General features: G+C 49.5%; 5 protein-coding genes across 5 annotated transcripts; 1 reads left to right on the forward strand and 4 right to left on the reverse strand.

Annotated features, from left to right (window-relative positions):
* Positions 1 to 3,402: 3,402 nt before the first annotated feature.
* B0H64DRAFT_205968 (uncharacterized protein) lies at positions 3,403 to 4,811 on the forward strand. The gene has a single exon (XM_062799337.1). The coding sequence runs from the start codon at positions 3,514 to 3,516 to the stop codon at positions 4,471 to 4,473; it is 960 nt and encodes a 319-aa protein (XP_062656608.1). The 5' UTR covers positions 3,403 to 3,513; the 3' UTR covers positions 4,474 to 4,811.
* Positions 4,812 to 8,039, reverse strand: B0H64DRAFT_205991 (ankyrin repeat-containing domain protein). Its single transcript, XM_062799338.1, has 2 exons — positions 7,846 to 8,039; positions 4,812 to 7,792 (listed from the first exon to the last, which is right to left on the reverse strand). The coding sequence occupies exon 2, from the start codon at positions 7,719 to 7,721 to the stop codon at positions 5,151 to 5,153; it is 2,571 nt and encodes an 856-aa protein (XP_062656609.1). The 5' UTR covers positions 7,722 to 7,792; positions 7,846 to 8,039; the 3' UTR covers positions 4,812 to 5,150.
* A 1-nt stretch (position 8,040) lies between these two features.
* On the reverse strand, positions 8,041 to 9,047 carry B0H64DRAFT_403502 (uncharacterized protein). The gene is made up of 3 exons (XM_062804313.1): positions 8,673 to 9,047; positions 8,398 to 8,621; positions 8,041 to 8,336 (listed from the first exon to the last, which is right to left on the reverse strand). The coding sequence occupies exons 1-3, from the start codon at positions 8,816 to 8,818 to the stop codon at positions 8,092 to 8,094; spliced, it is 615 nt and encodes a 204-aa protein (XP_062656610.1). The 5' UTR covers positions 8,819 to 9,047; the 3' UTR covers positions 8,041 to 8,091.
* An 83-nt stretch (positions 9,048 to 9,130) lies between these two features.
* B0H64DRAFT_206004 (uncharacterized protein) lies at positions 9,131 to 10,243 on the reverse strand. Its single transcript, XM_062799339.1, has 2 exons — positions 9,487 to 10,243; positions 9,131 to 9,382 (listed from the first exon to the last, which is right to left on the reverse strand). Exons 1-2 carry the CDS (start codon positions 9,907 to 9,909, stop codon positions 9,200 to 9,202), a joined length of 606 nt encoding a protein of 201 aa, XP_062656611.1. The 5' UTR covers positions 9,910 to 10,243; the 3' UTR covers positions 9,131 to 9,199.
* A 334-nt stretch (positions 10,244 to 10,577) lies between these two features.
* B0H64DRAFT_376061 (uncharacterized protein) lies at positions 10,578 to 11,493 on the reverse strand (the record flags this gene model as incomplete). Its single annotated transcript, XM_062802454.1, has 3 exons — positions 10,578 to 10,929; positions 11,034 to 11,219; positions 11,306 to 11,493. 3 exons carry the CDS (start codon positions 11,491 to 11,493, stop codon positions 10,578 to 10,580), a joined length of 726 nt encoding a protein of 241 aa, XP_062656612.1.
* Between the last annotated feature and the right edge of the window lie 10 nt (positions 11,494 to 11,503).

Consider the following 11,503-nt stretch of genomic DNA (forward strand, 5'->3'; position numbering starts at 1 on the left):
ACAGGGGATAGGCAGCTATAACACACAGTACCGGCAGGTACAGAGGCCGGCCAGCCACCACATACAGCGCCAAGCATAGGGAACAGGCAGCTACAACACACAGCACCAGCAGGCACAGCGCCAGCAGGCGCAGAGGGCACAGGCACAGAGGGCATAGGTGTAGGGACCGGGCTAGTCAGAGGGCTAGCATAGAGCAGAGCATATAGAAGGCTTAGATAGAGTTATATATTTAAGAAAAAAATAAGATTCTATAGATCTTAATTTTATTATATTTTTAAGCGATTTAACACCTCTTAAATTAATAGATTTAACTATATTATTAATTAAATTCAATCGAATTAAGAATCTAAGCAAGGAAAAAGGAGGCCGTTATTTAAAACTATATAGTTCTAACATACAGAACTACTACATAACTTCCCCCATACATAACCCCAACCCTAGCACACACGCCTCCTTTTTCCTTACCTAGATTCTCAATTCGATTAAATTCAATTAACAATATAGTTAAATCTATTAATCCAAAAGGTGCTAAATCGCTTAAAAACACAATAAAATTAAGATCTACAAAATCTTATTTTTTTCTCAGACATATAACTCTATCTAAGCCTCCTACATACCCTACCCTACACTAGCCCCCCAACCAGCCCGGGCCCTATACCCACACCCCCTACACCTACACCCCCTACACCCGCCAGCACTACACCCGCTAGTACTATATATTGTAGCTGCCTATCCCCTATACCCAGTACCATATATAGTAGCTAGCCGGCCTCTACACCTGCCGGTACCGTATATCGTAGCTGCCTATCCCCCATATACAGTACCATATATTATAGCCCGGCCCCCCCTACCCCCGTATATAGTCTATAGTGCCGGCTAGCTGTTAGGAATAACCTTATTAGTATCTAATACCTTAAGGTTAATACCCTCTTACTAGGATAAATTATAGTATATAGATAGCTATAATCCTATTACCTATATAGGCTAGGTACCTAGTATAGCTAGGGTAGTACTCTATATACTCTATATACCCTATATTAAAATAGAGGCTGTTAATCGTAGTATATATAGGTTAGAGGTAAATAGCTAGGAATAGTATAGTTTCCTATATAACTATATAACCTAGTTAAACTTATAATACTATAAGTAGTAATCTTTATTAGCTAGAGATCTATCTAGCTACTAATATAGATAGAAATCCGCCTTCTAAAGTATAAGATCTTTAGCTTTATATCGTTATAAGAGCTTATAGCAATATAGGATACCGAACTATATAGTAAACTAGCCAATATAGGGGGTAAGAAGCGGTAGGTTATACCTTATTATTAATAGCAAAGCAGCCTCTATATAGTAATACTCCTTCCTAGTAAGGTCTAAGGTATATTATATAATTAAGATAGGTATATTGCTAAACTACTTTATCCCTAAATAATCGTACTAGATATGGTTTTTCTAGTATTAATAAACCTCTTAAATTAAATTCTCTATTATAGTAACTATCTTAAATAACTAAATAACAATCTAGTTAATAGTACTACTTCCTCTAATTAGAAAGCTCTTAAAATATTAATTTACCGACTTAACTAGCAATATAATATAGTAGCTAAAGTTTAGATTATAGCTAGTATAGCAAGCCGCCCAATCTTTAACAATAGGGAGATAAATATCCTCTAAATAACGGATAATTATAGGCTAAAAAGCGAAGAAAGATTTAAATTATTCCTATATAACATTGAAATCATTAACTATATAGATATATAGTATATAGATCTAAAGCTTATATAGGCTAGTATATAAGTATTTAACAGTTTCTAGAACTAGGCTAACCTCCTTACTCTATACTACTATATAGTTTATTCTTTCTATAATATAGTTATTATCGTCGTTAAAATCGATATAGTTATCTAGCTAGGCTTCTAGCTAAACCTCTAGCTAGGCTTCTTCTTTTAACTAAACTTCTTCTTCTAGCTAAGCTTACAATTATTAATAGATAAGAGTAACTATAATAGCAGCTTACTTATCCCATTTACACTTAATATAGAGGACTATATTCTTATTAACATAGAAGATATAGAGCTATAAAGCTGTAGCTAAATAGATATATATAACTATATTCCTTATTATAGTATTAAAGTTAGTAATAGTAACTAATAGAGAAGTAGTTCTAATCTCCTAATATAATATATCAACTTAATCTATTAGCTAGTTAAAACCCTCTTACTATTTATTATTAATAAGTCTAAATATATAACTAAAGATCTTATTTAAACTTCTAATATCTATAACTTAAAATAGCGTAAGGCCTTTATTATTTATCTTATAAGTATTATTATATATCTAAACCTAAGGATTTAGAGCCTATTATTATTTATAAAAGTTATTTATCTAAACTAAGCCCTTAGATTTATTAGAGTCTATTACTAACTAGAGAACTTTATATAGAAAACTACCTTTATTAAAGAACTTTATTATAGATTAGAAAGATATATATCTATCTATTATATCTTTTCTAAAGTAGAACTAAAGATCTCTTAACTACCTCTAGGTAAAGAAGATCCCTAGAAACTTCTTATAAAGATTCTCAATAAATTAGCAGTTAGTAATAATAAAGTAGTTAATAAAGGTATCTATAAAGGCTATATACTCTAGCCTAAACTTTAGAAAAGTAGTAATATCCTTATAACCTTCTATAGTAGTATAGTTATATAAATAATCTTTTTAGATCTCTAAAGTCTATCTCTAGTTATTATAAATAAATACCTTAGCTAAAGCTTTCTATAAGTAGTTAGTCTTAGTTATAGAAGACTAATATCTGGTAAATACTTTTAACAGCTATATCTTATCCTTTAAATAGTAGAAGTCTATCCTTATATAGCTAAACCTTAACTAAGTTAAAGGACCAAAGCTTCCTAATATTAAAGAGCACTTATATAGCCTACTTATAGAGGTTACTAATAAGGTTATTAAAAGATTTATACTAGTAGGTAAGAAGTAGGTAGTTAGAAGGAGAGTTTAAAAGTAGTAAGATATTATATTTATAATTATTATTATATCTAAATATATTAAGAAAAGGGGTAGTTACTATTACTATATTACTATAAGTTAGAGGATTATAACTAATAGTAAAAAGCTTACTATACGGCTATACCTATAGCTGTAGTGGTAAATTTAACGATAGCTTTGTTGAAGAAATTGAACAAGTTGAATTTTATTGCATTTTTAAAGGAATTGAGCGATTCCGGGTATATTTGTACGTGCGTATTGAATTAGAGATTGAGAAAGGAGGGGCGCACGCGCCAGGGTTGGGGTTATGTATGGGGGAAGTCACGTGGCATAGTCCTGCACGTCAGAACCACATAGTCCCAAACGACGGCCTCCATATAAAATGTGGCACCACCTGGAGAGATCAGAGTTCAAAACGATACTTGCTTCAACCCGGAAAAACATATAATCATTTCAAGCCAACAAGACGCAGGCGGGAACACCGGCACAGACAGATGTAAGACGCCGGCGATGTTCATTTGGATGATTTTACCATGTAATGAGATCCTGATAGCGGAGAATGTCCCAACCCTTTCCTGCTTTTTTAACCTTAGGGTCGAAAGTCATGCGAGCGCATTCCGGTTTTACGATTTCCAGGCGGCATGCGAAGTTTCACTTGCCACTACCGTAAGGTTAGCAGATGAACCGGTAATAGCGTTTCCACTTCGGCCAGCTCTGCCTCTCCTCCTCCTCCTGCACCTGAATGATCCCCAGCATTCTAAAGTCCCTCCTCCCGGTATTAATATTCGTATCCTCCACTCTCCCAAATCTCGTCCGAAACCATATCTTATGGCCCAGCCAACAGACCAACACCACCGGCAACGGGAGGCACTGCACAAAGAAATTCTGCACCTAGCCACTCCAATCCCACTCCTCACCATCATCCCGCGGCAGCGGCGCAATAGCCACCCACACCTGGGCGACCAAGATCAAACAATTACACCCAAACCCCACCCAGCTCCCCACCACACCAGCCTGCGCACGAAACGCCATCTCCGCCACCGACTGATGCCGGCACGCCCACGCCTTCCGCAGACGCACATGCGCCAGACAGCTGCTAGCCCAGGTAAACACGGTACTCAGGCCGCTGACGGCGAGCAGCCAGTCGACGACGGCGCCGTGGGCGTCCGAGTGGGCGAGGTAGGCGGAGCAGGCCGGCGGCGGAGACGGCGAGGACGGCGACGAGCGGGCGGCCGCGCCGGTCGACGTAGGCGAATACGCGCGGGCGCCTGGCCCTGTTCTGCCAGTGCCGCGAGTGTGCGGGAGGAGCCGAACACGGACGAGTTGCCGACCGAGATGGCCGCGACGAGGATCACGCCGTTCATGACGGAGGGCAGGATGGTGGCGCCGGCGCTTTCGATTGCGGCTACGAAGGGGCTGGCCGACGCGTCGGCGATGCTGGTTGCGTTGAGCAGGCGTGGGTCGTTGTAGGGGACTAGGAGGCCGGCGAGGGTTAGGGAGATGATGTAGAAGAGGGTGATGCGCCAGAAGACTTGTTTGATGGCGATTGGGAGGGACTTTCGGGGGTTGGCGGTTTCGGCTACGGCGAGTCCGACTAGTTCGGTGCCGGTGAAGGCGAAGGCTGCTGTGACGAAGACAGCACAGACTCCTTTGAAGTCGTTGTTGGAGGCACCGGGATCCCGCCAGTATTGGCCGCCGATGTCGCCCCCTGTTGGTGTGCCGCCGATGTTGATTATAATCCCCAGCAGTCTTGGAGTTGTCAGTCTCTTGGCAGTGAAAAGGGGGTCCAGAGTCAAACTCACATGAAGCCGACACCAGCCGTGATGTACGATGGCAAAGATGAATTGGACTTCCCCGTAGCCTTTTATGCCCGATAGGTTTATAACAACGATGATGAAGATGGACTTGTCCAACGCCGGATTCTAATAGCCAATGGTTAACGCGCCGGCGATGACTTCCACCCAGACAACGTGTGCCGTGGTTTAGACCATCTTTCACGCTCGTCATTGTGCATGGATGGTCCGGCCCGACCTTCGTCTTGCGAGTCTCCATCACCTGCACAAACAGCTTCTCGGCTTCCTACCACCGACCCGGCAGTGGTTCATTCCATCTACCTTGTCGAGGGGTATATACTCAAATATTTATCTTCATATGTCGAATTCATCAACGATTCGACCCCCACCAACACCAAGTATCCAATCCCAATAATCATCTGGAAGATTCGCCGAAAGCTCCTCCTCTACGGCGTCCCCCTCATCCCATTCCACGCCACCCATACCTTCCCCGGTCAAGTCCCCTGCCTGAACATGAACCCCTCCCACTCTGCCGCTAGAAAAGTCCTCTTCGTTGTTGGATTCCCATTGAAACAGATCCTCCGCGACCGTCATCGGTTCAGCCGCCACCGTCCCATCGCCTGCAGCCCGCATCCTCAGGAAATCGGCTATAGCAAAGTTTTCCTCCACCTCAGCCAGCTCAATGGCGCGCGTACATGCGTCACCGTGCGTAGTAGCCCCCGCGTTCAACAGCAGCTGCACCATGTCCAGCCGGCCGTGCTCGGCGGCGCCCTGGAGGGCGGTGCGGCCGCAGAAGGCGGCCGGGGCGTTGACATCAGCTCCGCGCAGGATAAGCTCCTTAGCGAGGAGGAGGCCCCCGGATATGGCGGCGCCTTGCAAGGCCGTGATCCCCCTGAATGCTGCCGGAGGGGCGTTGATGTCGGCGCCGCGGTCGAGGAGCAAGGAGCAGAGGTTTTGTCTGTCGGGTGATGGCCGGCGCTGGGCGGCCCCTTGCAAAGCGGTGCGCCCCCCGTAAGCGGCGGCTTCGTTAACATCGGCGCCGTGGTCGAGAAGGATCTCCACCGCCTTTAGATCCCCATCCACGGCCGCATATTGTGTCGGTGTGTAGAGATCCATTAGGTTGAAGTCCTTTACGGGGCCGTAGTATCGATGCACGGCATTGTAGGGTGGCCCAAGGAAGCGCCGGAGCATGTCGTGCTGTTTGCTTTCGATAATTCGGTGAAGCAAGTCGCTCGGACCGCCGCCAGGGCGGTGTACTGTGGCACCGGCAGCAAGCAATCGATAGCACAGTTCAGTCATGCCCTTGCGCCAACTCCAGGAACCATTCCTGAACAATGCCTCAAGTGCTGTCACCCCGCTAACAGAAGCGGGCGGGGCCGACGCGTCGGCCCCGTGGTCAAGTAACAGATTGCCCACCTCAACAGGGCTCCGGCCTTCAAGTGCTGCTTGCAATGCTGTCCTCGTCCCGTCGGCTTCGGTACGAGCTGCATTGATATCCACGCCTTTGTTGAGCATATACAACACCATCTTGGCACGCCCCCAATACGCAGCGCTCTGGAGTGGAGTTCGTCCGTTTCTCGGCGCAGGCGTGTTCAGACTAACTCCAGACCGGATGAGCTTTGCTGCTGCCTCGAAGTCGTCACATTCAATGGCTTGGTCAAGGACATTGGCTCTCTCGGCCATACCAGCCCCAGATGCAATGAATGCGTTCAATACGTTGCTGTCCTTGGTGACGAATTCCGGGGAAAGTCGGTTGACGTCTGCGCTGTAATCCAGAAGCAGCTCGGCGAAAATGGGTTTATCTTTTTGATCCACCAAGGCTGCGACAAGCAGGGGAGTTTTCAGACTTCGCCCATTCGGGTCAACACCTAGCTTGAGCAGGGTAATAGTGGCCGCGAGATGACCCCCTTTGATCGATTCCCTCAGAGCTTGTTCCATCTGGTGTGTTGTGGCGCCTCCAGCTTGTTGCTCAACGTACCTTTTGAAGGCAGAGGTGCCACGGCTCGCCGCGTCCACTGCTTCCTCAAGAGAGAAGAAGCCTTCTTGAAGACCGAGTATTTCTTGCACGAGACCGACCACCCCTCTTCCATTCAGGGAAGCCCATTCAAGTATGGGTCTCTCCTCAATTGTCGATGGCAAGCCCGTTTTGGGTACGAGGAGGAGCTGGACTGTCGCCTTGTCTTCTCTGGACAGCGCGAGTGCCAAAGGGGTGTGAGGCGGATCCAGGGTTTTGCAATGTAAGTTGATGTCTGCGCCAGCTTTGACAAGAAAGTCAATTCCCTGGGTGTTGGATTCCTTGACCGCAACGTAAAGAGCAGAACCAGTTAAAGGAAGGTTTGCATTCACAGAGACTCCGCGGCTCAAAAGAAATTTCGCCGGTCCGAACTGTCGCGTTTGGACTAGGAGATGAAAGATTCCCTCCCAGTCGCTTTCCGTCCCGGAGTTTGGCCTTACGTTGGACAAAACGCGCCGAGTAAGCGCAATATCGCCGAGAGACACAGCATCGTATAGCAATTTGTGGCCGAGCTTTCCCCCATAGTCGAGGATGGCATTGGCAAGCTGGACATTTTGGAGTTGCGTCGCCGAGCCAAAAAGGGCGTTGGCAAAGGCACGAGTTGTAGGGGTCTGGCGTCTGAGAAACCATATCAGGTCTCTCGTATGTCCGTGGTCGGAGATCCATTGGAGGAGGAGCCCACAGTCATCGAGTGCGTTGTTGGATACGAAGAACGATGCCAACGAAAGAACCAAACCAAGTGCACCCGTGCCCGACAGGGCCGGTTCCAGGATCCGTTCCAGTGTGTCTCTTAGATCTCCCTCATATCGCTCAGGAACCAAAGCCTGTAGTAGGGGATAGATCTCGTCGATGGCAGGCCTGAACTCAAAGCTAGGATAAATGGGGGTAGGTATGCTTCCCAGAACAATCATGAAAGCCGGAGCTCCTCTTGAGGTTCGGCCGGGTCCGACTGCGGAACCAGGTCTGGGTGATAAGGGAGAGCCTGAAAATGCCATCAGCAAGGGGACTGGCACGATCAACAATCAGGCGGTTCACCGTACTACACTGCTCCATTTCAAGACGAAGCAGAAAAAACGGCAAATCCCAAAACAATCCATCACCAGTGTGCGCACCCTGAAGGTTTGGGGCAAATGGATCGGCAATGGGAGGGGAAGACTGCCAGCAGTTATGTCCGAGGCTGAACCCCGATGCTGTGTGGACTTCCGGGTGGTTTCTAATCGATGCAGGGGCTGTGTATTTGTGGTTAGGTACATGTAGAGGTAGCTAGCCCGTAACTTGAAATCAAACAGATAGGTTAGCATCGAGAGACATACTAATCGCCCCGCAAGGGATCATCTCGATATCATCAAACGACGCTGCAACAATTGCCGGACGCGGAGAGGAGTCATCGCCAACCCTAGATAGCAAATCTGCGTTAATCTGGCCATGTGGCTGGTTGTGGATGGAAGTGAAGAGATGGTTCGGTTGAGAGGGCGGGGTTCGAAAGGTGATCCTGCTTCGGACCGCAGCTTGTGTCTGCCCCCTCACTTAACGCGTGTGTATCAGCGATATCATCTCAAGGCAGCTGGGGTAGAGGAGGTTACTTACGGGTCGGCTTCCGTTTATTGACTCGATCATTAGGCCCGGAGCCATGCTTTCGGCTGCGAGCGATGCCGCGGTCGACACGCTCCGCTGGCAAAGGCTCGCCACGGAAACAAACTATCGTCTCTTTGCCGAGCGCGGCCCGGCGTTGGCGTTCGCGACCAACAAAGTCCCATTCGTCAGATGTCACATTCTTGCGGCCACCGAAGCGAAACTTGTACTGTCTCTCGCTGCCATAGAGTGTTAGGAACCACTAAAGTAACGTGAGAAAAGAAACATACGTTGCGTCAAACCCGTATTTTTCTTTCATATGCCTTCTAACGTTGGGGAGATTCCACTTCTGTCCCAAGTAGAGATCACGGATCTCAGCCTCATGTCCGGCCCAGTCGAGGGATCCCTCGTTCTCTGTGATGGCGTTGGCATTCATTGCTTCGAGTTGGGCGGTTTAGTTTGGAAGAGAGAATAGAGAAAAAGAACGCGTTAAATGAAGAAGACAAACAAAAGTGAGTGAACGAGATTCAGCCTTCTCTTCATGTTGAGAAACCAGAACCACCTTTAAACTTGACATGCAGCCCAGCCGTGGAGTGTCTGGCAACAATTGCTCTTGGTCAAAACTGACAGGGGCCATGGACGGAAGGACAATTGTTTTGTGGGCCAAAAACGCCCTGCCGAACGACAAAAGGACACAGCAAATCATCTTCGCAGCTGTGCCGCGCCCTCACAGGTACATACCTCAGCAGCAACACGACCCCAGCGGGGCTGTGAGGAGGGCAACTCCCGTTCGGAGTTTTAGTGGGTTACGGTAATATCAGAACATCTGACAGATTTGACAAGTACGGTTGCTCCGAAAAGCACAGTTGTTACCTACATGTACCTCGTACATGTAGGTACACAGAATAGGGCAACCAGAATTCGGCAGTCCCAAGTCCCAACCACGCCACCTAGGTATATTCCAACCGGAGAACAACGATCCATTGCAGGGCATAGCTACCTAATTATGGTTGGTAACGGTCAGTCTTCCGAATCACACTTATCACACTCCAGACGCCACCGAATCAACAGCCCCAACCCCAGCGTGAAACAAACAGAACTTACTTCCACCCCATAGCAAACCCCCGACCGGGATCCACAAACCTCGTCAAAAACGCCGAAAACGACCCCGCCACCGGAAACACCACCGCCATCTCCCCGAGCGCCTGCACCGTACACCACAGCACGACCCCGACCCTCAGATACGCCAGCAGCACCGACGCCGGCGGCCCGCCCTAGCTCAGCGCCTTGCCCGACGCCACGAACAGCCCCCGTCCCGACCGACCCACTGATGGCAATTATCTGCAGGTGCCGGCCCTTGAGCTCGCGCGCCAGTAGCGTGCTCGCCGCCGCCGCCGTCTTGCGGTTGGCCGGCGCGGAGCGCTCGTCGTAGTCACAGGGTACCGCTCCCCGCCGCGGTGGTGGTTGTGCATGCGTGTTTACCCCGCCCCGGGAGCACGTTGCTGCTGCCTGCGAACCTGTCGTCATGGTTGGAGGCCGGGTCGGCGTAGGTGTGGGTGACGTGGTAATATGGGAAGCGCGAGGCGCTGGTGCCGGTGCCGGTGCCGTCCTGGCGCCGAAAGGTGTCGATCAAGTCGTGGAAGCGGGCTTGTATGCCGCTGCTGCTGTTGTTGGCGCGATGCCGGCTGTTATTAGGGGGGCCCGGTGCGGCTGGAGCTGAACCGTGTGTCAGCCTCGGAGGGGTTGAACCCACCGCGGGTTGAGAAGCTGCTTGTTTCTGCCGGGCTGAGAGCTCCGCTGAGTTGGTTCATCTCGATGTCGTTGCTGGTGTTGAGCGTCATGGTCGAGGGGCCATTGGGGCGAGAACAGCTAGTGGATTTGATGGAGTTTGGGTTTCATGGGGTGAGCTGCTGTGCACGGCGTGTTGTATGAGTTGTTGCAGTCGGTCAGGTTGAAGAAGTGGCTTCCCAGATTCCTGATTCCGCCCGGTTATGCTGGCGTCATCCGCGTTAGCCTCTCTGTAATGCTCTACTGACAACAAGCCCGATCACGGAGCCCGTTAACGCAGAACCAACGGTGGGCTACGAGTAAGGCGTACTAGCACCTGAGCGAGGCTTGGGCGGGGGTCGTCCGCTGAGTTGTGGACGGGACGAATGGTTCGGTGGCCCAACGGGTTTGGTTTGTTTCCGCGCAGACTAAACACCGCCGCCAGCAAGACCGTGCGGGCCCCCAACATCCGGCTCTTGCGCAGCACGACCGACACGGGGAAGGCGACCAGCAGGAGGTCGGTCTCGGTCGCCACGCTGCATACCGTCGTCGTTATCAGGTAGACGTAGCTCTAGCGGCAGTGGCCCGTTGGGGTCGGCCGTGACTTGTCGGGGTTGGGGGTAGGCGGGGCATTCGGCGAGGGTGGTGATGGGCATCGGGATGAAGGTGGCGATGAGGAAGCCGCCGGCGAAGCGGAGGAGAAGCGTGTAGCTTCGCTTGCCAGAGGGCCAGGCGAGGCTGTAGCAGAAAGCGACGATGGCGGCTTTGAAGAGCCAGAGGCTGCGCGGCTTTTGTGTTAGTGGGGGTTGCTATGTAACAATGCTAAGAGGTGGTGGTGAAAAGGGGGTGCTTAGGTACGTTGCGGGGAAGTGGATTCGGCTGACCATAACGAAGCGGCTGCCGACAGAGAGTTGGTAGGTTTTGGTTTCGGTGAGTGGATGGGTGGGAGGACGTTGTTGGTGCCGTAGAGGAGAGTGCGGTGTACAAAGGCCATGCGTGAGAATAATGGGAACAGCGCGACGCCCGCGATCTTGTCTCCGATGAATACCTCCTTCACGCGCAGGTATCGACTAAGTAAGCGCAGGAGGATAGCGAGGGCCAGAACTCAAGCTCTGGGGCCGCCAATGGTTGACAGGAAAGATAGGTTCCAACATACCAAACCCGAAACTTCCATGGCATTCGAAACTTCTCGGCCGCCAACAGCCCGTCTAGAATTCCCTCATCGAACGATGTCCAATTCACGCGCAATCCGGGGACGGGGTTGATGAGCTGGGATAGCCCCTGAGCCGCTGGCCGCTTTTGGGCATGGACACCGTCTCCACACTCGGGAGCTGGCAGGTGCATCGTCGACAAG

This window comes from Chaetomium fimeti (genome assembly GCF_033439085.1).
Source record: "Chaetomium fimeti strain CBS 168.71 chromosome Unknown B0H64scaffold_6, whole genome shotgun sequence".
In the NCBI taxonomy this organism is placed as follows: Eukaryota; Fungi; Ascomycota; class Sordariomycetes; order Sordariales; family Chaetomiaceae; genus Chaetomium; species Chaetomium fimeti.

Bases quoted from the DNA above. Each gene is read 5' to 3' on its own strand.
- B0H64DRAFT_205968 (XM_062799337.1), top strand. From the start codon at position 3,514: ATGTTCATTTGGATGATTTTACCATGTAATGAGATCCTGATAGCGGAG.
- B0H64DRAFT_205991 (XM_062799338.1), bottom strand. From the start codon at position 7,721: ATGATTGTTCTGGGAAGCATACCTACCCCCATTTATCCTAGCTTTGAG.
- B0H64DRAFT_403502 (XM_062804313.1), bottom strand. From the start codon at position 8,818: ATGAATGCCAACGCCATCACAGAGAACGAGGGATCCCTCGACTGGGCC. The intron at 8,622-8,672 runs GTATGTTTCTTT...ACTCTATGGCAG, and splicing joins AAATACGGGTTTGACGCAAC to CGAGAGACAGTACAAGTTTC. The intron at 8,337-8,397 runs GTAAGTAACCTC...ACACGCGTTAAG, and splicing joins CAATAAACGGAAGCCGACCC to TGAGGGGGCAGACACAAGCT.
- B0H64DRAFT_206004 (XM_062799339.1), bottom strand. From the start codon at position 9,909: ATGACGACAGGTTCGCAGGCAGCAGCAACGTGCTCCCGGGGCGGGGTA. The intron at 9,383-9,486 runs GTAAGTTCTGTT...AACCATAATTAG, and splicing joins GGGTTTGCTATGGGGTGGAA to GTAGCTATGCCCTGCAATGG.